The sequence below is a fragment of the Wolffia australiana genome, chromosome 18 (assembly GCF_029677425.1).
Source record: "Wolffia australiana isolate 7733 chromosome 18, ASM2967742v1".
In the NCBI taxonomy this organism is placed as follows: domain Eukaryota; kingdom Viridiplantae; phylum Streptophyta; class Magnoliopsida; order Alismatales; family Araceae; genus Wolffia; species Wolffia australiana.
Window position 1 is genome coordinate 7,535,381 of NC_135852.1, and position 27,905 is coordinate 7,563,285.

The following is a 27,905-nucleotide window of genomic DNA, read 5'->3' on the forward strand; positions in this document are numbered from 1 at the left end:
TGTCATGCCACATGTCCCCATTCATTCAGATCGAATTATGAACAATCCTGTCTTTTGACAATGACTAGTGCATCTAATCATTACTAAAAAGTTTCATTATGGCATTGCAAATTGCAATGCCTTAATCGCCAATGATTCGTTGAAATCATTTACTTTAAATCTGTAGGGTGACATGGAAGAATGGAGAAAAGATAGGATTAAAAATTTTAATAAATGTGCTTGTGGAGACCGAGAAAACAATAATTATTTGAACCCATTTTCTTGAAAATTGAAAAGTAAAAAAAGGCAGCACACTAACGTGGCATCATATGATTGACAAAAAAGAAGACAACAATTTGATGTTGCATTGCAGTCCTCGTGTTTATGTCATACAATTATTGAAAAGCTTTCTTGTTTTTTTACAAGAATGACATACATTAGCATCTCATTTAGTAAAAGGGAAAATAGGCATTGACGTAGAGCGCGGAGACACATCGCCACGTCATATGATGACAAATCAATTAAAAATGTGTCTTTTTCTTCCTCTGCATGTAGGACATGCTGCACTCTTGAAGTTCCCTTGCATGGAAGATGAGGAGAACACACCAACAATTAAAAAAGGGAATCTAGTGGGATTTTTCAAATCAATAACAGAAAATGAAGTGATCATGCCACTAATGAGCACAGACAAAACTTTATAAAATCGATGGATAGGATTTCTCGAACTTCAGAGCATGATATCTGACAAGCTGAAAGGTCGATTGAGATAAACTTTGGAGGGTAGCCTTGTCTCTACCCCCTCTTTCAATTTATGTCCGTTGATATATAAATCGAGGCATGGAGCTTTGGAAAAGTCAACCTTTAAATTGCTTCATACATTTGTGGGCTGAATGAAAGAGATTGAGTTACTGAGATCCTTCAAGTACGTTCTTGGTGTCTTGGTGTTTGAGAAGACGCAACATAGAAGAGGGGGAGCTTACAAGCACTAGTAAATTGGTGTGTTCATGATGGAGTGTAAAGGTTTATGGTAAGCATCATTGCCTTACACTGGTCATTTTTATCGTCATTGGTAGTGTACATCCATCTCATTGTCATGTTCCACCATCACATCATGCCTTTACACCTTTTGATCATGTCTATCACCTTTCACGCCATCGTGTTTTTGTTATCTTATCATCATCACACTAATGTGAATTTTTCTTTGATCACAGCTGTACCTTTCTGCTTAATTTCATATCTTGTTATTGTCACTCCAGTCTCCCGCTCACTCCTACTAATATCATTCATATCACTATATTCTATATACTATGATCATCTTTTATATAATATTAATAGTTATCACCATTTCGACCATGTGCTTTTATAGGTATCTCTTCACATCTCATTAATCACCATTGAAATAATAGTGCATCTTTAATCAACGGTCCATGTGGAGATGTGGGGTAGTATGGTGAGTTGGGCCTGATGAACGGGGAATGATGAGGGGGTAGTTTGGTTATTTGAAGTGAAAGTCCATTCTAAGATCAAAAATATAAACTCAAAGTTTAAATTGAAAACTCAACTGATTGAGCTAAAAATCCAAGGCTATAGGTAAAGATACCATTTTGGATATTAATTCAGTATTAGCTATGGATCCATTTTGGTTATAGATATCCATAATAATTTTCAGAGGATTCATCAATGGTCATAGAAGTATCACTATTACCATTCACAGATAGCATCTGGAAATAATTTGAAGGAAATAAGTCAATGCCATCATCCACTTGATCATTATTTTCTCATTCCTTTTGTCTATGTTCTCTCTAGACTAATTTTCTTTAGGGGTTGGCATGAATCATGCCTCATGCCGATAATCTCATTATTTTCCTCAGGTTGATATTTTTAATCTAGGATTCTCTAAATCTTTCCATATCCTTCATTTTGTAAAACAACCGCATTGTTTGAGCTTCCATTTATTTTAAAGAACTCCCCCAAAGAATGACTAGGTGCTACAAATCTTCTTTATTAGTATGATCAACATTATTCTAACCAACAGGGAAATAAGATAATGGTTTATCAATATTGTTCAAATATTCCTGAAAAGTATTAATAGGAAACCCATCATCTCTATTATTTGAAGAAGGTTCATGATAGAAATGAGAAATAAATGCATTTAATGATGTCATAAACTCATAAATAATTTTCTCAATCTCATCAGCCGATTTTGATTTATTAGTTTATGGGCATATTTTTTCCTTTAGAATATTCATACATCCTGATATAACAAAAATTAACATTACGTGATGAATATAATTTAATAATATGTTTATATTAGTCATTAATAAAGTGATCAACATAGTAGTTTTCATGCTTTTAAAAATCCATTAACTAATCCATAAAATTCTTTGAGTCGATTGAGAATCACATTGACAAGGCTCATAGGACTCATGGAAGGCATATTGAGGATCAAGTTTTTATCATTTCTATAATTATAACATTCATATTTTATTATATAAAAAAGTGTCATTTTGTGATCAATAAAATAAAACTTCAGAAATAGATATAGAAGCGATAATAAACAAAAGGAGAGATAAAATTACAATTTTGTGCATATTTACATGTCTTTTCTTCACTCATTATGTCATTGGAAGATATTAACGCAATAAAATAAAAGCATCTGATTTAATAATTTTAGGGGTTTAGTTTTATCATTTATAATTGATATAATAAATAAAATTTATATAAGATCTGAAGTTTGTAAAATGTGATTAGGTAGTGATGAGAAAGGTTCATCTTGTGAGGGAAAAATTACTTTTAAAATAGGGAAAATTAAACTAATGACTTTTAAAATAATGATTAGGGGATGAGAAGAGATATGTTAGACAATAAACAATAGGTTGAATAATGGTGGTGGTATGTCAAGGTTATAGAAAATAATAACCCTTACATATGTGAAAATTTGGGATTTAGAGATAGTACAGGGATGAGGAATTTAATGGATGTAAATCAATGCATGGATGGATATGGAAGGGTGTTGAGAAGAAATAAAATAATGTAGAATCAAGGAACTCACCATATATCATTGTATTATGCAGGGGTCAAGGAAATTTGTTGCTGTAGGAGAGCCCACACACTTATATTTTGTCTTAAAACTTTGACCAATGATTTTCACCAAGAAATACTGATGGATCATGAAATCACTTTCTTTCTCTACGCTTACCAATGTGGGAGCATCAGTATGATATTTTTTACATGTATATGGATGTCTAAAATCCCTCTAGATTCTAAAATACCACATTCTAAAATGGATCATTATAAGTCATTGATATTTTCTCTCCACTCGTCAGTCCATGCATTAGATGGCTATTGTGTTAGAGGAATACTAAGGTTTTCTTAATATCTGCATGTAACTAAGGTTTTCTCTCCACTCGTCTGTCCATGCATCAGATGGATATTGTGTTAGAGGAATACTAAGGTTTTCCTAATATCTGCATGTTAGAAGAAAGAAAATAACGTAGCATCAAGGAACTCACCATATATCATTGTATTATGCAGGGGTCAAGGAAATTTGTTGCTGTAGGAGAGCCCACACACTTATATTTTGTCTTAAAACATTGACCAATGATTTTCACCAAGAAATACTGATGGATCATGAAATCACTTTCTTTCTCTACGCTTACCAATGTGGGAGCATCAGTATGATATTTTTTATATGTATATGGATGTCTAAAATCCCTCTAGATTCTAAAATACCACATTCTAAAATGGAACACTATAAGTCATTGATATTTTCTCTCCACTCGTCAGTCCATTCATCAGATGCCTATTGTGTTAGAGGAATACTAAGGTTTTCTTAATATCTGCATGTAACTAGCAATGGAATGTGTGTCTGTTGATGAAAAGTAAAGCCTCAGATTATGTTGCACAGAATCATAAAATTCCTCATGTCAACTTAATCATACTTTCATGGACCATTTATTTCCATTATAATTGCATAGTCTCATACTGGCATGCGTATCTCTTTCATGTTGCATTTATAAGATTTTCATTTTTTTGGGTGTTTTCATGCACTGTCACGTGTCTGATGCATCACCTTGTAGTTATTTTAAATTAAAACCATTTTTTCCTGTTGCAATTTAGCCCTACATGCAAAAAAAGAAAAAGCAAAAATTTCTAGTCCATGATTGGTGATTATGGCATTACAAACTGTTATGCCCTATTGGCATCTTTTCGTAATGATTAATGCGGCTGATCATTTGAAAAAATATGATTGTTCATCATGTAATAGATCACATGGTGATCAGTGTATAGCATGATTAATTACTGAGAAGGCCAAAAAACTCTTTTATTAATTAGGTGAAAATATATTCTGACTTATAAAGTTGATATATATATATGAAACAATGACTTAAAATTTTATTTCAATCCCAAAATATACATAAAAATTAGAATATTGTTATAGAATTAGATATAATCATTTGAAAATTTATAACATTCATATATTATCATTTTAATGTATTTAAACTTGTAATAAGCATGGATTAATCTAATTATTAGTGTGTTGGCACAGCCCTTTGGGGGTTCTGGTGAAATATGGTGTCCAATACTTTCCACATCAAATAAATATACGACGGCATCTTGAATAGAAGACATCAAACTTAAAAATTAAATTTATAAATGATGATAACACCACCTGGAATAAACAGAAAAATGTTGTCATTTGAGTTCATCTAACTTAGTTTTCTCTGCTTTAGAATCCACATAGTCCTTACGAGTCCAAAAGTATTTAGTCTTAAGAATATAGATTGGTTTGGAAAATAAAGGTTAGATGAAGGATGGAATGCTGGGGGGGGGAAGGATTTGGTACAAGGGTGTTGAGGATAGGAAATGGTATTATATGTCTCAATATCAGTTTTTCATAAAAAAACTAAACATATACCTAAACTTTGGTTCTATCTCAGTTTGGACGAATACCATATTATTTTCTGAAAGACCAAGGGATGGGAAGTTTGATGTTAATTTATGACTGAAGATTGTTCGTCAATGAATGAAAACCCAAAGAACTTGATTGTGAACGTTCAACTGGTCATTGAGAAATTCCAACTGAATCAATGAATTTATAGAAAAAGGGAACTAAATTATCCTTTCGATTGACTCCTTCATGTTCATAGGTCTTGTTTTTATGACTGTGCATATCTTTATAGATATCAAAAGATAGAGATATTATGATGATAGCTCATAACGTCATATAAGGGTGATGTGTTTATCAAACTTTGTTGTCTACAGAATGTTATAGAATAAAAACTAAATTATAAAAAAGTTATGATATATAAGAATATATAAATCAAATATCATCCACTGAATTTCCCAAGGGAAGGAGAAAGTTATAGAGTTCGAGAAGGAAGAGACTAAGAAGGAAAGACATGGATAGAGGTGGGGGGTAGGGGAGACTGTGAGGGAGTAAGACAGAGCGAATTGGTGAGGGAGTGATAATAAAAGAGAGAGTTGTATAGAGGGTGATGAAAAGAGATGCAGATCACTTCACAGAAGGATACAGTGAGAGTCAAAGATCAAGGTGGACTGACCAAGAGAGTAAGAGGGAAAAAGATAGAGTTATAGAGGGAGAGATGTGTGGGAGAGAGAGAGAGAGAGCATTTGAGAGAGATAGAGAGAGAGTGAAAGAGGGCCAAAGTGTGAGAGGGAAATAAAGTGAGAGAGATAAAGATTCATAACAGAATATAGGTAGATAGAGGGTGAGCATGAGACAGAAAGAGAATGGGATTGAAAGAGGTGTATAAAAGGTAGAGTGAGAAGAAGAGAGAAAGAGAGCAATCAAGAGAGGAAGAGTGAGTGTGAGAGAGAGGCGATGATGGTGAAAGAGAGAGCTGTATGGAAGGAGATAGTAAGAGAAAAGAAGACAGAGATTTACAGAGGGAGAGATCAAGGGTAAGAGAGAGTACTAGAGGGGAGAGAGTGGAAGAGACGGACAGTGCGGTTGAGAGAGAGACTGTTTGAGAGAGAGTGAGGGAGATAGGGAGAAAGCAAGAGATGTTGTAAAAAATAATGCTCCCTTATTGTTGATTCACATAGAGAACATAAGAGATAAGAGACTAAGAGAAAATGAAGAAAGGAAAGAACTTCACTGCACTCATCAATCACATCCCATATATCTTTTCAAAGGACTTTTATCATTAATTTTTTCAAACAAATTCTAAGGCCATAGAATATGCAACACCTGGACTTTGTAGAAGAGTTTCTTCTCCCCATTATTTCTTGTGATCAAGAAGGTCGTGGAATAACCTCTTGATGGCAGACATCGTCGGGGACGTCGTCTGGTTGGCACCGAATATGATGGTTCAGTGCTGATAAGGGATAATGGATTCTAACGTCGACGGCGTCGTCGTCCGACGGATGCAACCCTAACGGGTTATGTAACTACGATGTGATGAATGGGAGTCCTACATGTCGTACATGCAGGCTCCGACTCGAGGGAGGCGCCGAGCTCCATGCTAGGACGAGGTCGCCAGGTGACTGCGGCAGTGGCCTCTCGAACCTCGTCAGAGTGACAAAGGCATCTACAACCGAACAAAGTCTTTCTATAGGGCTTGCACGTAATAAACAGTCACGTTCGTACTAATAAGACACTCAAGTATCGCTCATAGTTTTCTCTCAATTTGCCTCTCTCACCTACCTAGCCCGAGGGCGGTGGAGTCGAGATGAAAGTATACTACAAAAGGTAAATAAACGAGTGTCGGGAGAGGATGGCGTACCTCGTCTGTGTGGCCCGAAGTGCAGAATTTTGTCGACGTCGGTGGCGATTCAGAGCGGGTGGAGCGGAGAGACGCCGGAGAGCAGACAGTGGCTTGACGAGCAAGATGATGCTGGAGCGTGATAAAGGTCGGAGGAGAGAGGACAATGGAGCTAACAGTGGTCACGACACAGCTCGAGCAATTCGGAAAGCGACAGCTCAGATGTCCTCAATTCCGTGGACGTGTCCAATAAGATCCCGGTCAGATGATTGTCCAAATTTGCCATCACCAGCCATCTGTAAGGGAAGTCAATTCCTGGTCCGATAGAAGCATGATAGCGATGGTGAGTCCCCCTCTTGATAAATCTGGAATGTGCTGCGACGGCGAGTCTTCTCGGCATCAGGCAAAGATCCAAAGTGGGCAGAGTCAGAAATTCTGTCTCAGATCTTCTAACCGGGCGAGGTAGCGAGCGGGGGACGGTGTGGGGAAGATGCAATCTCCATCGGGGCCGCCAATTCAGTGGAATTCCATGGAGTTCAAATATTCAGCGCCGTTCTTGGAGGTCACAATCCCCGTGGGCGGCGTCAAGGAGAGACGCGATGAGAGGCGACAGTGGCCAGGTGGGTACGAGAAGAGGAAGAAACTGGGCTCGCGGCCGAGTACCTTGGACGGCAGGGCCCCTTTTCTCATTCTTATTTTTTGTCTTCCGCGGTGGATGCTATATCGGGAAGCTTGAGAAGAAGAATGGGCGAAGTTAAAACAAAATGAAAAGAAAAGAAAACAAGAAACAAGGCACAAGGGATGGGATCCAAAATGGCTAAGGACCCCTCCTCGTGACGACGACCAGGGACGTACAGATGTGTCACGATCATGACGTAAACACAACGACGAGTTGAGAAAAACACAAAACACGAGAAAGAATGACGAAGAAAACAAAATGCGATAAATTGAGCGATGTCATCCGAACTTCGACGACAGTGGCGGGCAGTGCGGATGACATCGTCGTCGAAGATCTCATTATTTCAAAGTTGATTTATGATTCATGTCATTGTGCAAAACATAAGACCGGCAGAGAGAAGTAGACCTCCATTTTATCTTGTTCATTGTGATGCGTGGGGACCAGCACCTGTGTCCTCTCTTACAGGTGCAAGGTGGTTACTTATCCTGTTCATCAGGGACATGTCCAAGAGATTATACATCATTTAGTACCTGGAGAACAAGATGAAGGTGAAGCTTATAATGAAATACCAACTGGTATAGAATTAAATGATGTTGTGTCTTCAAATGAATTACCAACAGAAGTTCAAGTGAATTGTATTGTTGAGGAAACTATTTCTGAAGGTGACAACGATCACATGGAAGTGATACATCTAGATGATCATGATGTCTGGCCTATTGCATTGAGGAAGGGGAAGCAGGCGTGCACTCAGGGCATAAAGTACCTGCTCTCCAATTTTGTGACATAGGATCACCTCCCTCTAGAGTTTTGAGCATTCTTGACAGAGCTACAGTCCACTACTATTCCTAAAAATTTACGAGAAGCCTTAGCTGCAGACGAGTGGAAGAAGGCAATGGATGTTGAGATGGAAACACTTATTAAAAGTGAAATTTGGGAGATAGTTGACCTTTCAAAAGGAAAGCGCCCAGTTGGGTGTCGATGGGTGTATACAATAAAGTATAGAGCTGATGGTTCAATGGAAAGGAGGCTCATAGCTAAAGGCTAAAATCAATGTTATCGAATTGATTATGATGAGACATTTGCCCCAGTGGAAAAATTGAATACAGTTTGTGTATTAATTGCAATATCAGCATGTTTTGGCTAGAAGTTGTACCAATATGATGTAAAAAATGCATTTCTGCATGGTGATTTGGACGAAGAAATTTATATGCTATCTCCTACTGGTTACTATTCTCAACTGCCAAGTCATAAAGTTTGCCAGCTGAGGAAGACTTTATATGGGCTCAAGCAGTCACCTAAAGCATGGTTCAGCAAGTTTTCTCAAGCCCTAAAGAATATGGGGTACATACTTTGTTTGTGAAACCGTCTCTATCTGGTTGTATTGCAGTTCTTCTTGTGTATGTAGATGATATAATCATTACCGATAATGATGTGGAAGAAATGGCATTTGAAGTATTTGAGGTAATCGACTGGCTGAAGTATTTGAAGTAAAATCACTTGGACAACTAAGGTATTTTTTGGGTATTGTAGCAGCATACTCAAAAGATGTTATCTTTATCTCCTAGCGAAAGTACATCCTTGACTTGTTGTAAGAGACAGGAATGAATGGTTGTAAGCCATCTACGACTCTGCTTTAACCTAATACAAGGTTGGGATTAAGTGAAGAATCGGCTCCTGTAAACAAGGAGATATACCTGATATTGACTGGAAAACTCTTCTACTTGAATCATAAAAGGCCAGATATTGCATTTGATGTTGGACTTTTAAGTCAGTTCATATAGAGTCCCAGAGAACCGCATTGGCATGCAGCATACAGAGTGTTTTTCTTCTTGAAAGGTACCGCAGGATATGGGCTGATGTTCAAGAAGGGGTGTGAGATGAACTTGGAGATCTTTACGGACTTAGATTATGGCGGCTCTCTCATTGATCGGCGTTCTACTACAGGATATTATACATTTCTCAGGGGAAATTTGATTACATGGAAGAGTAAGAAGAAACCCGTCGTTTCTTTATCAACAGAAATTTCATGCGAGAGAAGATACATCAAAAAGTGGTCCAGCTACAATATGTACCCACCACTCAACAAGTCGCAGATCTGCTTACTAAGGGTCTACCTGGAAGTATTTTTCAACAACATTCGTCCTAGCTGGGAGTTCAAAGCATCTACCTACCAGCTTGAGGAGGGTTGTTAACTGAAGTTATTTCTTTCTATATTTTTTTCTCTATAAATTTTCTCTTATGTATTGTATGGCCCATTATGATAGGCCCATTATGATAGGCCCAATATGATGTGACCCATATTAGTACCCTATATAAGGGCACATGGGTTTGTTGGATAGTAAGCTTCAGAAAGGGCACTCTCTCGTGTGGTCTAGGGCTTGTATGCCCTGTGTTCCTTGCAAATTCTACAATTTCCCATGTATAGAACCTTGTCATCTATGCCACATTGAGGTCTTTGTATGTCTCATTGATAATGCCCCCTCAGTTTGACTTCAAACATAAATTGAAGTGATCATGTATGTGATGAAAACATCAATTATTTTGACGACATAACAAGGAAACACAGATCGACATAGCTAGTCAAAAACTTGACATTGACTTGGGGACAGTGTCATCTGATTAAAGGCCTTGGTCATGACCATCAACTCATTTCATAAATAATGACACAAGTGATGACATTCAAAAACATTTAACTTCCAATGGAAGGCTAGATCATGCTAGACTTTTGCACATAGTGGAACAGTATACGTGATATGCCCAATGGAACTCTATAGAATATCCAATCCCCAATGTAACGATGACTCACATCTTCACCATCATGGAAAAGGACATGAAAGTCACAGATGATAAATGATAGACTTCATCAAGAGGCCATTTTGTTGTTGGACTATGTTAGTCAATTGAAGACACAAGACTCGCATTGTTCCATCATGTTTGAATGGGTTGGGAGCATCCTGATACCATTCTAATGTATTTTTTGGCGTCTACTATCTTCAACTCAAGAACAAGTAAATTCTCCCAGAAAACTTGAGGTTCTCTTTATTTGATTACATAAACGTGTGGTGCGTGCTAGAGTATGAAGATGAAACTCTTGAAGTACAAGAAGCTCATCTTGAAGAACTCAGTGCACAACCACTGTTACCATTGTTGAACCATTCAACTAGGGGCCCCCATGGATAGCTGAGTGATGGCACAGGAAATACCATTTTCCAGACATCTGTAATAAACCTGAAGAACACCCATATTTATTCTGAAAGACGCAAAATTTTCTCAATAATATTGATGTGTATAATATAATTTTCTGAATTAGTAATAAATATTTATTGAGATGTGTCATTCATGCACTGGATATGAACAATGAATGACTAGATTCTTAATAATGTTGAATAAATATATATGAACCATTTTAAGTCTTTATACATATGTACTAATGTATATAACATTTTGTTGTCTATTAAATATATATATATATATATATATATATATATATATATATATATAATATTAATAGTCCACTCTATATGGATATAACAACATTTATTAATAGCCTGTTGATTGATATTAGCATATATTATACATTCATATTAGTTCCTTCATATGATGAAAGAAATGTTAATTTATTCATCCATGACTTCAACATACAATAATGCTTTCAGAGCTTTCTATCATCTGTCATGTGATATCACAGAGGTAACTCATCAAATTACAATGGCTGTCATTTATGACATCATGGAATGAGGGAATGTATTGTGTCCACATCACTGTCACATTGTTTCCAATTCATGATCACATCATCATCAACCATCAAGACATTTTAGACATCATGGAAGATGTAATAGATAATAAGTGCCAATCCCTACAGTGCACTTAAGATTGCTGAATATTGGATAGGGTTACCTTTTTCCTGGCACATCATAAATCAGCATACATCAAATTAAACATGAGAGTTCCAATTTGTGTATAGAATAGTGTGTTAAAGCTTTTTAATGCAGCGGACATGGTGATGTAACTTTAAAAAGATACCAACATTATTTTGACATATTGGATATAGAAAAACTTAAAATGTATATGCAGTGAAGGTAAAATTCAAATAATATCAATCATAGTACCTTTATAAATACCATTTTGATGCCAAAAAATATGCCAAAATAATTTGCTTCATATCCAAAATAATTTGCTTCATATACAAAGGCATATACAATGGATTTCCTTATAGAACTTTAGGAGGGCTTGGTTTTTTATAAATATTATCTTGATATTAATTCATTATATTAATAAAACTCGTAAAATGCATAACTTTGGAGTATTTGGATTAAAAAAGGGCGATATTTGGGGTTGAAAGATCGGGTGCATTTTTCTGCCTACTATATGTTATGTCCCAAAGTTATTAGTTAGGCTTATTTCTATTGAGTGCTTTAAAATGACATATAATCCGTACTGAGAATCATAGTAAATAATTTTCATTTACGCATCTTTAATTGTATCTCGTTAGAGTAGGAAGGATTTTTAAATAAAACTATGCTTCACTGTTAAATAAATGGTACACTGAAGAGCATTAAGCTTATGCATGTAATAAAACCTTTTTTCCAAAACTCAGATATAAATTATTTAACTTACCCCTCTCCCGCCCACAGAAACGATAAAATTTCCCTTGTTTGTGATTATATAAGAATGAAAAAACTCTTGGCGTGTAGTGGCTTTCTTAATGGTTAAATAACATACTATGAATGACACTTAGTGAACTTATCTTCCTAGTAATAGTAATTCCCCAATGTATAAGCAAGATGATTAGGGCTGGTTAACCCTTAGTGCCCATTCAGATTCATTGAGAAGATGGTGGTAACCTCCACTGAGGGTTCATTAAGTCGATGACTAATGAGCTTCATGCACTTACCCAACTTATACCTCTGGTTACAGTCTTCGAAGAATAATGAGCTTGGAATTAAGTTCTTACGACGTTCCTTCTCACTCATTCTAAAAGTATTTAAACATTTTGCAAACTAGCAAATGAAAACACGAACATTTCAAGTTTATACTCTAATCCTCTTCGTATATTTGGTTCACTTTTTAGAATCCAACTGTCACTTACATTACTACGATTGAATTTGCATTGTTACTGGTACATTAGTATCATTTATTATAATTCTGAGGTTAGTCCCAATTTATTTTAGTAGGCAAAATAGACCAACGATCTCAATTCTAAGAGACGACATCGCTACATCCCAGTTCGGAAAACCCAAATGTTAAACATTGGTTAACCGGATACATCTATACTCTAATTAGAATCGCAAATATGACATATGAGACGATGGCTTCCATGGAATTACTTCCTCAAGGATAGTCGAGAAATGTGGACGCTTCAGAACGAGCGTTTTCAAAGCTGAGAACGTGTGATAGGAAATAATAATTCAAAAAATTGAGAAACTTGGAAGGTTCGTAGACATGCGGATCAGATATCTGGCTTAGATTTCAATCTTCCCGATTGGGAAGGTGAAAAATGAATCGCACAGTTTAATCAGCGTCGATCATTCGGGGACAGGATCGTCATATCCGCAGAGCACTTGATAGAGATAAACAACGACGAAAAACACTAAAAATGTTGAGAACTATGCATGGATCAGATTCTGGCTTGGATTCCAAGTTTCTCGAAGAGAACAGGAATTACATAGTAGCACATTATAATCAGCGTCGATCATTCGGGGAAAGGATCCTCATGTCCAAATAAACATCAATTAAACCTTAAACTGAGAAATCGAGGTGACAACGAATAATCGGGCGAATAAAACACATACAGGAAACTGTAAAATCAACAAACGAGGAACATAATTATCAATTGCAAACGAACAACCTCACCGATTGTAGGTGGCGGGTGAAGAACTCACAAACCCTAATATTCTATAGAGAGGGGGGACGGGGGTTGTTTAAATAGCAACAGGGACGGGTGGAGTCTATGAATCGTACGGTTCATCAAGAGCTATATAAGATGGACGCTCAGATTGGTCGGGACTTTGTTCTTTTTAAGATATTATCTTTGAATTGGTTTTATAAGCTAGGAAGTATAGGGATTAGGGACTAGACATGACCTATCTAATGTTGAGAAGGGAAGAAGAAGACCAAGTGTTGTGCAAGAACAACACGGGACAGAGAAAACAGTAGAAGAATAGAGAGATAGAAAGAGAAGATCCCAAGAACAAAAGATAAATATATATTCAAAAAATGAGAGGTAATAAAGTTCCAAAACACAGCCGTATTTATAGAGTTCCGAACGGCCAAAATAGAATAAGAAGAGCAAGAGAAAAAAAGGGAAAAAAAAGGAGGAGAAAATTGTCTATTTCTCCTCTTTGTTGATCGGTGCTCTGCAAATATCGAGCTCAATATAGAGCTCCTGGCCATAGATTTTGAAAATGATGAATCATTGATCAGTCAAATTATTTGATTGATTATTTTATAACAATGAAACCTGGGTTGATTGATTTGACCTATCTATTTCAAACCTAATACACACTCTCTCTCTTTCCCACACCTATCTATCCATTTATCCCTTCCTTTCTCATGATGTTTCTCTCTCGCCAATATCTCTCTCTTTTTAGTCATTCTATCTCTCAACTGCTCAATACATTATTTCAACTTTCATTAAATCTCCTGGCTTGTTTTAAATTTTTTAAAGAATAAGTATGGTATGGCTTGAATCCACAACAAGCAGGAAAACACACCCATAGCCAAATCATTTCTGTGATGGAGCTAGAACTTGTAAGGCCAACCAAATAATAAAAGTATAAAATTTTCCTTCGAATATGTTTTAAGTTTCAATTCTCCCTTGGTCATAGTCTTTTGAACTTAAGTCACATGTATCTACTGTTTATTCCGATATGAAATGTCCTATATTGTGGACAATTTTTTAGGAGATGAGTATAGTTAATTGATTATATTTTTGTAATAAGTTGCATTTTATTAGAAGATATGGGTGATAAAAAAATTACTAATAGTCAAAATTTTCAAAATATTAAATGAAATATGTGATTACGTTTATCTCCCAGTAACTATTAAATCACGGTCACTCTTTTTTTTCTTGGATATTTTCAATTTCCTCTCTCTCGCTCACCCCCTTCCCTCCTTCATTTCTACCCCCCCCCCCAAGTTTCACAGCCCATTCCCTCTCTCATCCCTCTATCCCTCTTTCTCCCTCCATTTCTCTTTGTCCCTCTCAAACTTTATACATACATTTCCCTCTCTGCCTCTCTCTCTCTCTCCCTCTTTCTCCCATCCCCTCCCGTCTCCAATTTTTTTCCCTCCATTTCCCTCTTCCTCCTATCCAACTTTCTCTCTCCATTTCCATACACCCCACCTCTCCCAAGATTCTCCCCTCCCCTTTCCCCTCTCTTCATTCTCTCCCTCCCCCTCCCCCACTTTCCACCTCTCTCCCTCCATTTCCATACCTCCCCCATCTCCCATGATTCTCCTCCCCCCCTTTCCCCCCTCTTCCATCTCTCCCTCCCCCTCCCCCTCCCCCACTCTCCAACTTTCTCCCTCCATTTCCATACATCCCCTTACTATCAATTTTATCAACTTTCGATGTCCAAATCCAACGTAGTCTGATTTTGTCTCATCTTTTCATATTCCCTTTCAAATGTAAGTATCAGATACACAATGATAATGACAGCATTTCATGATATTGACATGTCTAGCAAATTTAGACATGGGTCTAGTATCAACACATGATAACGCTGATGGTGAATAGTATTAGTGAATCATATCACACCATATGAATATGTCTCATAGAATGTTATTGTTCCCTGCTTAGTATACTTGACGAAATCTATCAAGGCTCCTTGTGACAAACACGAGGACTCATGTCTTAGTGTTCCATCTGCTAGTGAAAATGAAACATCTAATAGTTGGTCCTTTTGAGTGTTTATATCTTGATGGTGAATGTATGAGCAGTCAGACAACTGATGAATTACCAATTAGTTGTATGCACGATAGATCTAAGATCTAGGACTTGACTACAGCAAACACGAACTATGTATTGAGGCACCGGTTGTCTGAGTATTTCGTGAAGACTAGACCTCCAACATGTTTAGGTAAGATATGTACCAAGATCATCCCCCGAGAAAGTTCGTCATCAATAAGAACAAGAAGAGCAACATGTATTTATTTTGGAGGCATCTCAAAAAGTTTCATTGTGGTATATGACTTGAAATGGATTAAAAATAAGAATAAATTAGTGTCTTATGTGCTGCTTCATGGTGAAACTAACATCGGCAGACTCTCGTGGATCAAGATCATCCCCAAAGCTGCTAAATGGAGCATTAGGGGCTCACATGCATCGAGGACCTCACAAGGAATATTGTAAAGAGCAATGTATTTTTTTGGTGGTCTCACTTATGCACAAAATTGACATGCATATTCCAAGTTCATTAGTAATAAAAGAGATGTTGGATATAGCTTATATTGAAATAAAGATGTAGTTCACCCAAGAATTTGAACGCAATGGACATGTTTCTCTAATTGTCGACACATGGACATTGGTGACTGATATTAAACTATTAGGCATCACTATACATTTGACTGATGCCTAATGGGTATTGCAGTCAAGGTGTTGTCCATTCAGAGATTCAGGAGTGAAAATGAGCACTTTCATTTTAACCATTTGTGAAGAATTTAAGCTCATGATGAAGCTACATCATGGATTACTTTGAATGTATTTTTTATTTCGTATAATTTATTTTTTAAAATTATAATTCAGTGCCACGCCGACTAACAACATTTTCTCCAATGGGATAATGAATCCCTTTTTCATACCTACTTGTCATGTTCCATGTTTGGAAATGTCATTAACCTATAATTCTAAGCTAGCCCAGTAAAGCGTCACATTTGATAATATAAGTCACTATATGATGATCCCAAGATGACACAAGAGAGTGAGTCATTTTGTACTGATATATTTTCCTTTGATCTTGGGCAGGCCATGTCAAAGAAATAGTTAGTTGACACGCCTATGAGATGGAATTCCACCCATGACATATTTGGAAGTAGAGGTCAAAGAGACATCTCTTGACCAATATATGTATTCCAAAAGAACATTTGTGAATATCTTTCAATGTCCAAAGAGATCATTTGTGTGTGATCCTCTAGGCCTATGTATCAATCTAATCAATTACTCGAATGGCCCGATAAGTTTTGCTTACCTTAAAAATTAATTAGCAATATTGTCATATAAATTAAGTAATCATACGTCAATAAAACCCAATTCATAGGTAGAGTTTTCAGCATGTGGGGTGCTAAGCTGCACCTCATGTCCTAGAGGATACAAAAGAATGTATTGACTCACTCTTGAAAGATATCTATCATCAATTACCATGTACCCATATATTCTCATCCACTTGATGCTCTCAATATAACTTATGGTATGGTCAACTATAAAACCCTAATTGGTCATTAGAGTTAGTACTGATGCATTCAAAAATCGTTGAAGAACTCTTATTGAATATTCCATTGCCTTGGCCAAGACTTCATCACATCATATCACTTGAGCTGTCTCCCATCTTGATAACTCAATCATCTTTGTGTACTTGTTGATGCATCCAAACAAATATAGTTTAGAATTCTATGATCAGGAACTTGTAGGCCATAGTTAAATCACAATCATCCTTTTATGTGATGTCTTTGGTGTCTTAGATCTAAAGACCACTTACACAATTGTGAAATGAATCAACTCGATTGATAGTTTATATAATACCATTTGAAGATTCTTACATATCAGTTTAGTGAACTCTTTCCTCTAAAGAGCATCCGCCATATATCTTTAGTGTATCCACATTAATGGCTATGGATCGGCCATACTCATTACATTAGTGAGACGAGACAGTGTATTCTATATGAATACTTAGATGTCCTTCTTGAATATCATTCAAATATGAATATTTAAAACACATGCTTATATACCAGTGATATTGTATTATACTCTCATCATGATACACTAAGTCAGATAATGTATTCATGCACTTTATTACAAGCATCACACATGCTGATGGAGCACACCAGCTTGCTCCCTCGGGAACGACTTCAACGCCATCCTTCTTGTCATCGACGGCCCACCGGTTAGCGTTCCGCCCGACCGGCACGCCAAGGCGCCAATGAAGACACCCAGCTTTGAACGTCACAGGTGGAAATATCGTTCATATCTTTATCATGTTTTGATAAATTTTGGCCCCTTCGTCTAGTTGCCATCGTCATATCGTGTCCGTCGTTTTGTCCGTTGTTTTTCTGCGTGTTTTTGTCGTTATTTTGGAAAGAGGTCCTTAGTTATTTGGACCCCTCCCTTTCCCCTTTTTATGTTTTTCTATTTTGTTGTAATGGGGGTCCATTATATAAGGGCCCTTGTTGTTGGACTGCCCCCCCTTTCCCCCTTGTTGGACTCATTGCAAGGGGCTCATCATGGCCCTATATAAGGCCATGATGGGCACCACGTACAGCAGATCTGGAATTCTCTTTGTTGCAGTTACACACAGTTTGAGATCTCACCGTGAAGCTACAGTCTCGAAATGTCATTGAGTCCTCCCCATAATTACTTACATGTTGATTCTTTTTAACAAATCTAATATACAACATGATGTCTTAATACACCACAAGTATCTCCATTCTACAATACATTATAAGATAGAAAGTAGACATTAGAACATTTCTTGTCGATCTACATAATTTACAGTAATAATGGGTGATTTATCAGTCTCTATCCTAAATTAATATCTTTAGAGCTTTTCCATAATTATTTGTTGTCACAAACTTATTCATTTGTTCTGAACAGTTCAAAATTGTAGAACCAGTTTGATAAACATTTTGATCAATGTCTATTATAAAATCAAATAAATTAATAAACTGGATCAATCTCATCGTTCAATCAAGAAAAATGAGAACATCAGATCCAATTGTTTTGATATCTCAAATAATTTGAGCAACATTTGATCGATTTGATTCTATTCAATCCCTAGTGCCTACCTGGAAGGTTTGGTTGTAGACAAATATGGAATGGTCTTTCGGTCATGACGGAATGGCCTTTTGGTCAGTTCTTTAATTCAGGGTATGTAGTTTCAGCTTATTATGCTAGCGTTGGGGGAATATATTTTTATCATTTCAAAATCATTTGATGCTATACAAATTCAAAAAATTAAAAATCACATTAAATTAGTAGAATTTGATTGAACTTAAAAATACTTATTTCATTTGTTTAAATATTTTCATTGAAATTAATGACTATAAAGATATTAGATCCAAAAATGTAAAAAAACACTCCTTGTAGATTCACTCCTTGAGGCTCTGATATGTACAAAAATGTATAATAAATCATTCTGGAACAAAAATTATACCTTTTCATTACATGCTCCTTGTAGATTCGACCTTTATTTACTCTTTACTAAGGAAAAATTTTCAAATATTTTTGTACATATTTAAGCCTCAAAATGACATTCTGATTTATCTATTCATGCAACTAGGTAATGGTGTTCTAACTCTAGAAGTTCCCTTTGCACAAATTTTGCCCACCTTGATTGGTAATTTATATATAAAAAATTAAATCACGTCTCCTACGAGTGATTGATCGATATTGCAAGTTCAAAACCTGTCCAAAATGTATTTTTTGGCATAAAATGTAGCGAATTTTTTTGTCATCAAGTGGTGCATCCATGCCGGGCATCCTGGCCAGACTAAAGTCCTGTGGTGGGGCAGTTTTGGGCGGCGGGCAATTTGGATTTCTCCGCGGCTCTCACTATCTCACGAGGTATTGGGCCATTAAAATTTTGTCCACAAGCGCCGCACTGCACGAACATCTCTACCTTCAGGCGGCGCTACGCGCCAAGGACGGTGGTAAATCTAGAGTAAATCACACGCACCCGATGATGAGACAAAGGCTTTAGTTCCACTTCCATTCCAAGGTCAGGAAAGAGTGTGGACATATGTATATCTATAGTTCCGGATCGTCCCGGATGTGGACGATGAAAGAGGACGGGACAAATTCACATTTCGTCCCGTCCGACATCTGGATTCAGTGCAGGGATGAAGGACGGAACGAATTTTCGTCCGACGGTACGAAAACTGTCCCGTCCAGTTCTCCTCAGACGAATTTTCATCCCATCTGGGAAAAAAACCGTCCCGTCCCTCGTCCTGGACGAAAAAAAACCATTTGATGTTTTTGATATATTAATATAGATTTTTCTAAATTTTTTAGGGGAAATATGGAGCAGAGAGAATGCAATTGGACATATATACAATTATTTATGAGCGGCGTCAGTTTGCACATGCGAAAATATAGGGACTTTTATGCAAATTATCGAGGCCACGTGGCTGCATCTCAACTGTCGGATGTGAATCCACAGTTTTTCTTCCACATCCGTCCGTCCATCGTCCGAGATCTCGGGACGGACGGTTTTTTCGTCCCATGGGACGAAAACCGTCCTGTCTGGTGGTCCCCGGGACGAATTTTCGTCTATACCCTTGAACTATATGTATATCAAGCATGGGCTCATTATCTATCCATATGTTCACACGTGCGAAGATTACAGTCTACTGCGTGCGATGCAAGCCACACGTACGACGCAGGGGAAGTAGAAATAAAGGAACAGTTGAAAGAAGAGATGAACGGATTACGGAATTTAGAGTAGAATTGAAGAGTGTCGAAGATGCAGATTTTTGTGAAAACGCTAACGGGGAAGACGATCACGCTCGAGGTGGAGAGCAGCGACACAATTGATAATGTTAAGGCTAAGATTCAGGTTTGTTTTCATTCTATAAGTCTTTATTAATCGAATTCTTCTCCGTAAATAAAAAACCCGGCACATCGATCTCTATTTCGCTGATTTTGTGTTGTAATTTTGTGGGTAATTTTTGTGGTGCCGTCTATTTTTTCCCTTAATTTTGATCGAGTTTTTTCTATTTCTCTGTTAATCGGTTTGCGGTTGTTGTATTCTTTCTTGGTGTTTGCTGCCTAGATTAAAATTTCATTTCAATCCGTGCTGTTACATGATCTTTTTCTGAGAATCTACCCATCTCCTTAGAGGGCATTCCGCTTGTCCAGCCATTAATCTCATCTGGTATGCCTGCCTGTTCTTTACAAACAGAAAACAACATCCATCTGGATCCCCACCGAAGATCCTCGATCAGGCTCTCTTTTGAATGACATGTTGATTAGTGGAGAGGAAGGTTTTACTATTATTTAGTGATTGCAAACTTTGCTGCCGTGGCCCAACTCCAATGGACTTTCTGTATTGTTTTATCGTTTTTATTATTGAAATTCTCTTAGTTTCTGGAGTGGTGTTCTTGGGAACCCTGGTGAATACATCTGCTGCCTGAGCTGACGAAGAGTCATCGTCCTTTCAACTACCCTATACTTTGATATTCTCGATGTTGTCTGGCAATCTTTGTGATCAATATTTACAAATAGAGGATTATCGCTTTGCTTAATGGTAGTTTAAGTAATCAAGTGTTCTGTTGATTTGACGAGTTCTGGCCAATGAATGTGCAATACCCAGTTATTGATCACCGGTCATGGAGCCTACATAGTCTAGTATATCTGTACACTTCTACTGCTAGTTCTGCTTGGTTATTGATTGTGAGTCCTTGTTCTATAGTTTCCATCAAGAAGGTCAGGATCCGGGGTACAACTTTAAGATGTGTCACCTTTTGATTTTACATTAATTAGCTGAGTACTTCACAGCAAGTCATATACATGGACAAATCGAACCATGTTCTTGTCAGGTGGTTACCGATTTGTTCGAGTGACCGCCTCATATGTTTTCAAAGAAATATATACACGGGCAAGTGTTTAATAGTTATCTCAACTTCCCAAGTAGTTTTGTGTTGACTATGGACGCTATAATAATTCATCTGCTTTCCACTCGAAGGAAATGCAGTGGTCTTCTCTTGGCATTGGCCTTGAAGTGTGTTGCTCCAAAATTTATTTCATTGTAGTATATTTTGGATTTACTAATGCTTTATATGTTTATGTGCTGGACCAGGATAAGGAGGGAATTCCTCCTGACCAGCAGAGACTGATTTTTGCTGGGAAGCAGCTGGAAGATGGGCGCACACTCGCGGATTACAACATTCAGAAGGAATCCACTCTTCACCTGGTCCTCAGACTCAGGGGAGGGATGATGATCAAGGTCAAAACTCTGACAGGTAAAGAGATTGAGATTGATATTGAGCCCACTGACACCATTGATCGAATCAAGGAACGGGTCGAGGAAAAAGAAGGCATCCCCCCTGTTCAACAGAGGTTCTCTCTCTCCCTCTCTCCTCTCCATCTATAGTGCAGGGACGCGGACGGGACGATTTTTTCGTCCCGGGACAAAAAAATTGTCCCGTCCAAAGATACGGACGAATTTCAGGATGAAAATTCGTCTCAGGGACCACCGGACGGGACAGTTTTAGTCCCATGGGACGAAAAAACTGTCTGTCCGGAGGTCTTGGACGTTGGACGGACGAATCTGGACAGAATAACGCCGGATTCACATCCGACGGTTGAGATGTATTCCACATGGCCTCGCAATGACAATTTGCATCAAAGTTCCTGTTTTTTTACGTGCGGGCTAACGTACGCTGCTCAGAAATAATTGTACATATGGCCCTTCGCATTCTCTCTCCTCCGTAATTCCCTAAAAAACTTAGAAAAATCTATATTAATATATTAAAAATATAAAATGGGTTTTCTTCCTCCGGGACGAGGGATGGGACAAAAATTCGTCCCGGGAGGACTGGACGGCATGGTTTTCTAACCGTCGGACAAAAATTCGTCCCGTCCTTTGTCCCTACACTGAATCCGGACGTTGGATGGGACGAAATTCGTCCTGTCCCGTCCATCGTCCACGTCCGGGACGATCCGGAACTATATCTCCATTTGTCTCTCTGTCTCTCTTCTCTCCCTCCCTCCCTATGTCTGCCGTCTTAAGTTTTGGGTTATCCGTTTTCTCTTCTCCACCATCTTTTAGGCTTTATTTTTAGGCTCAGTTTGCTTTGACTCTAGTTAGTTTTTTAGCTGTTGGGTTTCTTCTCACTAGTGGGTGGTACCCATGCAGGCTTATCTATGCGGGCAAGCAGCTGGCAGATGACAGAACAGCCAAAGAGTACAACATCGAGGGCGGGTCTGTTCTCCATCTTGTGCTTGCCCTCAGGGGTGGTGCCATACTTATTTGAAGATGATGATATTGACGACGAGGAGGGTGATGATAATGAATCAGTCTATTTCTGCATTTCTTGAAATTGGCGCACTCTGTACAATTTCCCAATATCTACACGTTCTTGATGATTTTTATGAGCAACGATTTCCTGCTGCTGTCACTGATATGATTGTAATTCAGTGAAAATTGGCATTCCCCATTGTCCACAATAGGAAAGATATCTGAAGGTGTGTTGCAGAAATCTTGAGGGAGAGAGTGCGTTTGTGTGTGTGTGTGAGAGGGAGAGAGAGAGAGGGACAGAGAGAGGGAGAGGGTGGGAGAGAGAGGGAGAGGGAGGGAGAGAGAGCATGCATGAGAGAGAAAGCGTGCTTGTGAGAGAGAGGGGGAGAGGGAGAGGGAGAGAGAGAGAGTGCACGTGTGAGAGACATAGGGAGAGAGAGGGGGAAGAGAGAGAAAGTGAGTGTGAGAGATGGATATATATAGCCATATAATTGTACGATCAGGGGTTGATTATAGCCGCTACAACAACTCAGCGTGTATTCACTCCTGCTGTTTTTGTGAAGAAATTCATTCCGGCTGTTTATATTTCAATAGGGGTTTCTTGCTACGACATCCACCATTGATCATGGCGGTACATGGCCCATGGGGATTGGTTGTGGATTAAGTTTAAGACCTTATTGGTGGATGTCAGACGTGATATGACTAAGTGGCTGAGTAGACCTCCTTTTACACCCTCCATAATCTTGTTGTATAAGGTGGTGATGTTGAGCTTGATTTTGAGTGTAGAGAAATGTGGCTTCAAAAGAGATTTAATTAAGATGTGAACATGTTGGCCGTCTGAGCTGATAAAGCTGACACATAGAGAATATGGAAGCAACCTTTGTCATTCATGACCAAAATTAAAATTAATTTCTATGTGTTTCATTCTCGCATGGAAGACTGGATTGGCAGCCAGATTGGCTACCTCGGGATTATCACACCAGAGAATGGGCTGCAATGGGAAGGGAATTTTAAACTCTTGCAGAAGAGATGTGATCCAAAGGACTTCACAGGCGGCATTAGGAAGAGATTTATATTCAGCTTCAGTGTTGGAACTGGCAATAATAGGTGTTACTTGGAACCTCGTGAAACCAAATTGCGGTCAAGACAAATAGGTAACTGCAAGTGGAGCAGCAATCTAAGTGATCGCCTGCCCAATTGACATCACTGAAGGCATGGAGGGAGAGGTCAGAAGCAGAGTGAAGAAGAAGACCATGTAATATCATGCCTTTTAAATAACAATGTAAGTGATTGAAGTCCTCCTATTCAGTTGATGTGGGATTATTCATGTGCTGGTAGGCATGGTTGACAACAAAGACGATGTTGAGGCAAGTGGGAGTAACATGTGGCAGAACCCCCAAGATGCTTCCGTGCTAAGAGGCGTCCACCAATTGACATGATGTAGAGGATTTGGAGGAGAGTCAAAGGGGTGTGGTAGAGTTTTAGAGTTGAGCATACAATGCATTGTAAAAGAGTGGAAATGTATTTGATTGAGTGAGGATGATGAAAGATTATGAAGAACATGGAGGTGCTCAATTTCACATAGTCAGGGACAGATAAATAATATATCATCAACATATATTAAGATAAATATTTGGGTGGTTTGATGGGGTTTTTTAAAAGAGAGAGCTATTGGTTTGGAACCGTGGAATCCACGGTGGAGTGGTACGATGTGAGTATGCAAAACGAAGGTCTTAGATTTTTTTCAATACATAAGTGATTTTTCAAGTGACATAAATGATTGGGATACTAAGAATTTTTAAAGCTTGGAGATTGTTCTGTGTAGATGGATTCAGATAATTTGCAATGGATGAAGGTGTTGGACATGTCTAGCTTATGAGCTAGTTAGTTGCCACTAACTACGATGCATAAAAGAAGGGGAATCGTGAAGTGCTCGAAGAAGAGACTGAAAGTTTCAAGGAAGTCAAAACCTCCTTGTTGATTATATCATTCGGCAAATAGTTGGACATTTTAGCGATTAATTTTCTTGGTAGGATGATATTTCAGTTTATAGACTCATTTGGAACCGATGACATGGTAGTTAGGATACTGAGGACTAATGTCCAGGTGTTTTTAGTAATGAGAGCTTGGAATTGAGTGGCCATCGCTTGCATCTAGTGAGGATTCTTGGATGCAAGGGTGAATGATGTATGTTTTGCTGGAAGGGTCACAGTGGCATTGAGGCATAGAGATGGATGATGTTTAATGAAAGAGAGATTCATGCATCCAGAGGGTGGAAGAAAAGGGGAAGGTAAGAGGGCAGGTAGGACACCTTTCACAAAGATGGTTGTGAGAGGATTAGTTTTAAGAGGTCCCCCAAATTTGGGTGTGCAGTCAGATGTGCATAGGATATCTTGGTGAAGGTCACCCTGAGTTAAGGGCGAAGGAGGAGTGGGAGAGTCAGGAGGCTGAGTAAAGTCAAGAGGTGAGGTAGCAGCACAGAGAGAAGAAGGGGCATTTTCAAGACATGAATAGGGCAAGTGAAATTAATGTAATAGAACGAACTGGTGGAAAGGTTCACACATATGGACTGATGGGTAGTGGGGCATGGTTAATGGAGTTGGAGAGGAGCCCAAGATCCCTGGGAGGTTTATGATCGGTGGATTGTTGAGGAAAAGGAAACATTTGTTCCTAAAAAAATAATATGCCAGGAGATATAAATTTGATTTGATCAGAGAGAGACATTGGTAACCCAAATACAGCATGCTATATCTCAAGTTTATGCTATGCATATAGTCTTAAATAAGGATAAAAAGTACAAACAAATGTTTTTTTTAAAGCTAGTCAGGTGGATATTTAACCATGCATCATAGGATGATTTATGATTAAAGGAGTAGTCATGCGATGAATGAGGTGGGCTCTGTGGCTGCAACTTCATCCCAGAAGTTCTTGGGCAGAATTGCACGATGCAGAAGAGTATATGTTTCCATTCTTTGGCATACTTGCATAAATAAGTTTCAATGAGGTGTATGTGTTTCCGTTCTGTGCTACCATTTTTTCAGGAGTGTGAGGCAGGAAATACGATGGATGATGCCATATACTTTGAAAATGTGTTGAGAGGTTGATACTCCCCTCCTCAACCATTTTGGAAATACTTGATTTTAGTGCATAACTGATTTTTGACTCGTTTCTGAAAATCGGTGAAAACAGAAAGTAAATCACTTTTGCATTTCAAGGGGTAATCCAAGTGAATTGACTAAATCATTGACAAAGATCACATAATAATAAAAGCCTGAGGGAGATAAGACAATGGAAGGCCCCATATGTCCAAAGAAATAATCTCAAGAGGGTATTGTGATTAATGAGATGTAGACAAGAAGGGAGCCTTATGAGATTTTGAAATACAGCATGAGTCACAAAAAAACGTTTTTTGACGTGGGAATGGGGAAGACCAAATTTCTTAAGCAAATGATGCAGAACACAAAAATGAGGGTGTCCAAGCCAGGCATTGCAAAGTTCTATTGAAGTGTTTTCTCCAAGACATGCTTTGGGCATCCATGAAGATGGTGCAAGACAATAGAGGTTGTCCTGAATGTCCCCTCGAAGGAGGCGTCGGTTGGTTCTCTTATCCTTCACAAAGCAATACAAGGGATCAAACATTGTTATCTGAGGTTTATTTTTGCACATAGAACAAGTTTTTATTAATTTCAGGAACATACAAAATATCATTTAAATATGTCTATCAAAATTCAAAAGTTGAGTAGATCCTATTAAAATAATGTTGAAACCTGAGCCATTTCCAAGACATAGTTGGTTTGTCCCTTGGTGGCTTGTGGAGGAATCGGTCTTACCTTGATCTGATGGTACATGCTGTGTAGCACCACTGTTTGGATACCATGACTACATAGTCGGCATGATTTACTGGATAGGATTGAGGTTTTTTTTTTAAATGGCAAAAATCACGGTGCCGGGTACATCCAACCCTAGGGTTGTGTCCGTAGTCCGATCCAGCCGTGCCCTGGATGCCACCCAGGGGGTTTTTATTTGTAAAGTGTAGTGTTTTTCAATGTTTGTGGGCGTGGATCGAGTATATATATCCCAATTACACTCGGATCCTACTCGTCCACGCCCATAGTTAGGGAAAAGAAAAGATACATGAGTGATACCTCGCGGACGCTCGAGGAAGTGTGTTCGTCATCGTTTCTCCGGAGTGGTTCCACGAGGTCATTGTAGCGCTTGGCGGCGCTCTAGTCGGTGTGGTTCATCGTCGTCGTCGTCATGTGTGGTCGGAGTGGGCGGAGTGACGCTCTAGTCGAGGCGGGCGCGGTCCATGCCTCGTACGCCAGCGCTCCAGGCGATCCTCCAATCCCGCGGGCTGGGCGTCGCGAAGAGGCGGCGTATGTGGAGGGAGGGCAAGCCAAGACGATCGAGCCGATGACATCCTCGGGCCATGGGCGGAAGCTCCTGCCAAGAATAGAAAAGAGTGGAGTGGGTGCGAGCGTGTACCGCATGGTTGGCGAGGGCATCAGCTGTCTGGTTTCCCTCTCTCAGCTGATGACGAAAGCACGCGATACGCGAGTGGCACCACATGATGTCGTTCCACGCTCGACGTAGTCGCCACTGGGAGCATGTGCCTGCACGAAACATATCTACTAATATATGTGAGTCCGAGTCCACGACGATATTATGAAGGTTCCGTTCCTCACAGAGGAGGAGACCATCACGTATCGCCATAGCCTCGGCTACTGTATTAGTTTGTACGCCATAAAAAGAAGAGAAGGCAAGAAGGAGGCTCCCTGTGTGATCTCGGAGGACACCTCCGCCCCCTGCTGGCCCTAGGTTCCCTTTCGCCGCACCATCCACATTCAATTTGAGAAAGCCTACTGGCGGTGGGAGCCAATAAACTACTCGATACTGGATGCGGGTGGCCAGGGGGGTCACCGGGATGCCAATAGAGCGGAGGAGGTCGCATGCAAGTGGTGATCGGCTGTCTCGCAGTGTGAGGAGAGGCTGAATGCGTCAAAGCCACAACTGAACTCGACGTCTGATGTCCTCAGCTCACATAGGTGTACCTGCAAAACGAGACGAATTTCGCCCTTTCCAAATCTCTCATAGAAGATAAGCTATGGTGATGGGGAGGATGGGGCTTCGTGCAGAGCGAGTTGGCGAGAGGATAAACTTTATGAAACACTCAGACGGTGTCAAAGGACGAAGACAATCGGTGATGAGACGCCAGCAGTCCACTGCCGTCTCGCTATGGAAGAAAAGATGATCTATAGTCTCTGTGTGCGGGAGAGTGGGGCAGCAGTGGCAACGCGAACTAAGAGAACAGCCTATCCGAGCCACTCGGTCGTCAGTCGGGAGGCCTCG

General features: G+C 38.9%; 1 protein-coding gene and 2 non-coding genes across 3 annotated transcripts; 1 reads left to right on the forward strand and 2 right to left on the reverse strand.

The window, feature by feature from the left end:
* Positions 1-12,830: 12,830 nt before the first annotated feature.
* On the reverse strand, positions 12,831-12,940 carry LOC144715386 (small nucleolar RNA Z103). Its single transcript, XR_013584614.1, has one exon. It is a non-coding gene; the product is annotated as a small nucleolar RNA Z103 (small nucleolar RNA).
* A 58-nt stretch (positions 12,941-12,998) lies between these two features.
* On the reverse strand, positions 12,999-13,107 carry LOC144715387 (small nucleolar RNA Z103). Its single transcript, XR_013584615.1, has one exon. It is a non-coding gene; the product is annotated as a small nucleolar RNA Z103 (small nucleolar RNA).
* A 6,887-nt stretch (positions 13,108-19,994) lies between these two features.
* Positions 19,995-22,697, forward strand: LOC144715041 (ubiquitin-NEDD8-like protein RUB2). Its single transcript, XM_078589889.1, has 3 exons — positions 19,995-20,153; positions 21,396-21,655; positions 22,455-22,697. The coding sequence occupies exons 1-3, from the start codon at positions 20,061-20,063 to the stop codon at positions 22,570-22,572; spliced, it is 471 nt and encodes a 156-aa protein (XP_078446015.1). The 5' UTR covers positions 19,995-20,060; the 3' UTR covers positions 22,573-22,697.
* Positions 22,698-27,905: the final 5,208 nt, after the last annotated feature.

What these genes read in the sequence shown, in the direction of transcription:
- LOC144715041 (XM_078589889.1), top strand. Translation starts at nt 20,061, where the DNA reads ATGCAGATTTTTGTGAAAACGCTAACGGGGAAGACGATCACGCTCGAG. An exon ending in ATGTTAAGGCTAAGATTCAG is followed by an intron (nt 20,154 to 21,395) that starts GTTTGTTTTCAT and finishes GTGCTGGACCAG; the next exon opens with GATAAGGAGGGAATTCCTCC. An exon ending in ATCCCCCCTGTTCAACAGAG is followed by an intron (nt 21,656 to 22,454) that starts GTTCTCTCTCTC and finishes GTACCCATGCAG; the next exon opens with GCTTATCTATGCGGGCAAGC.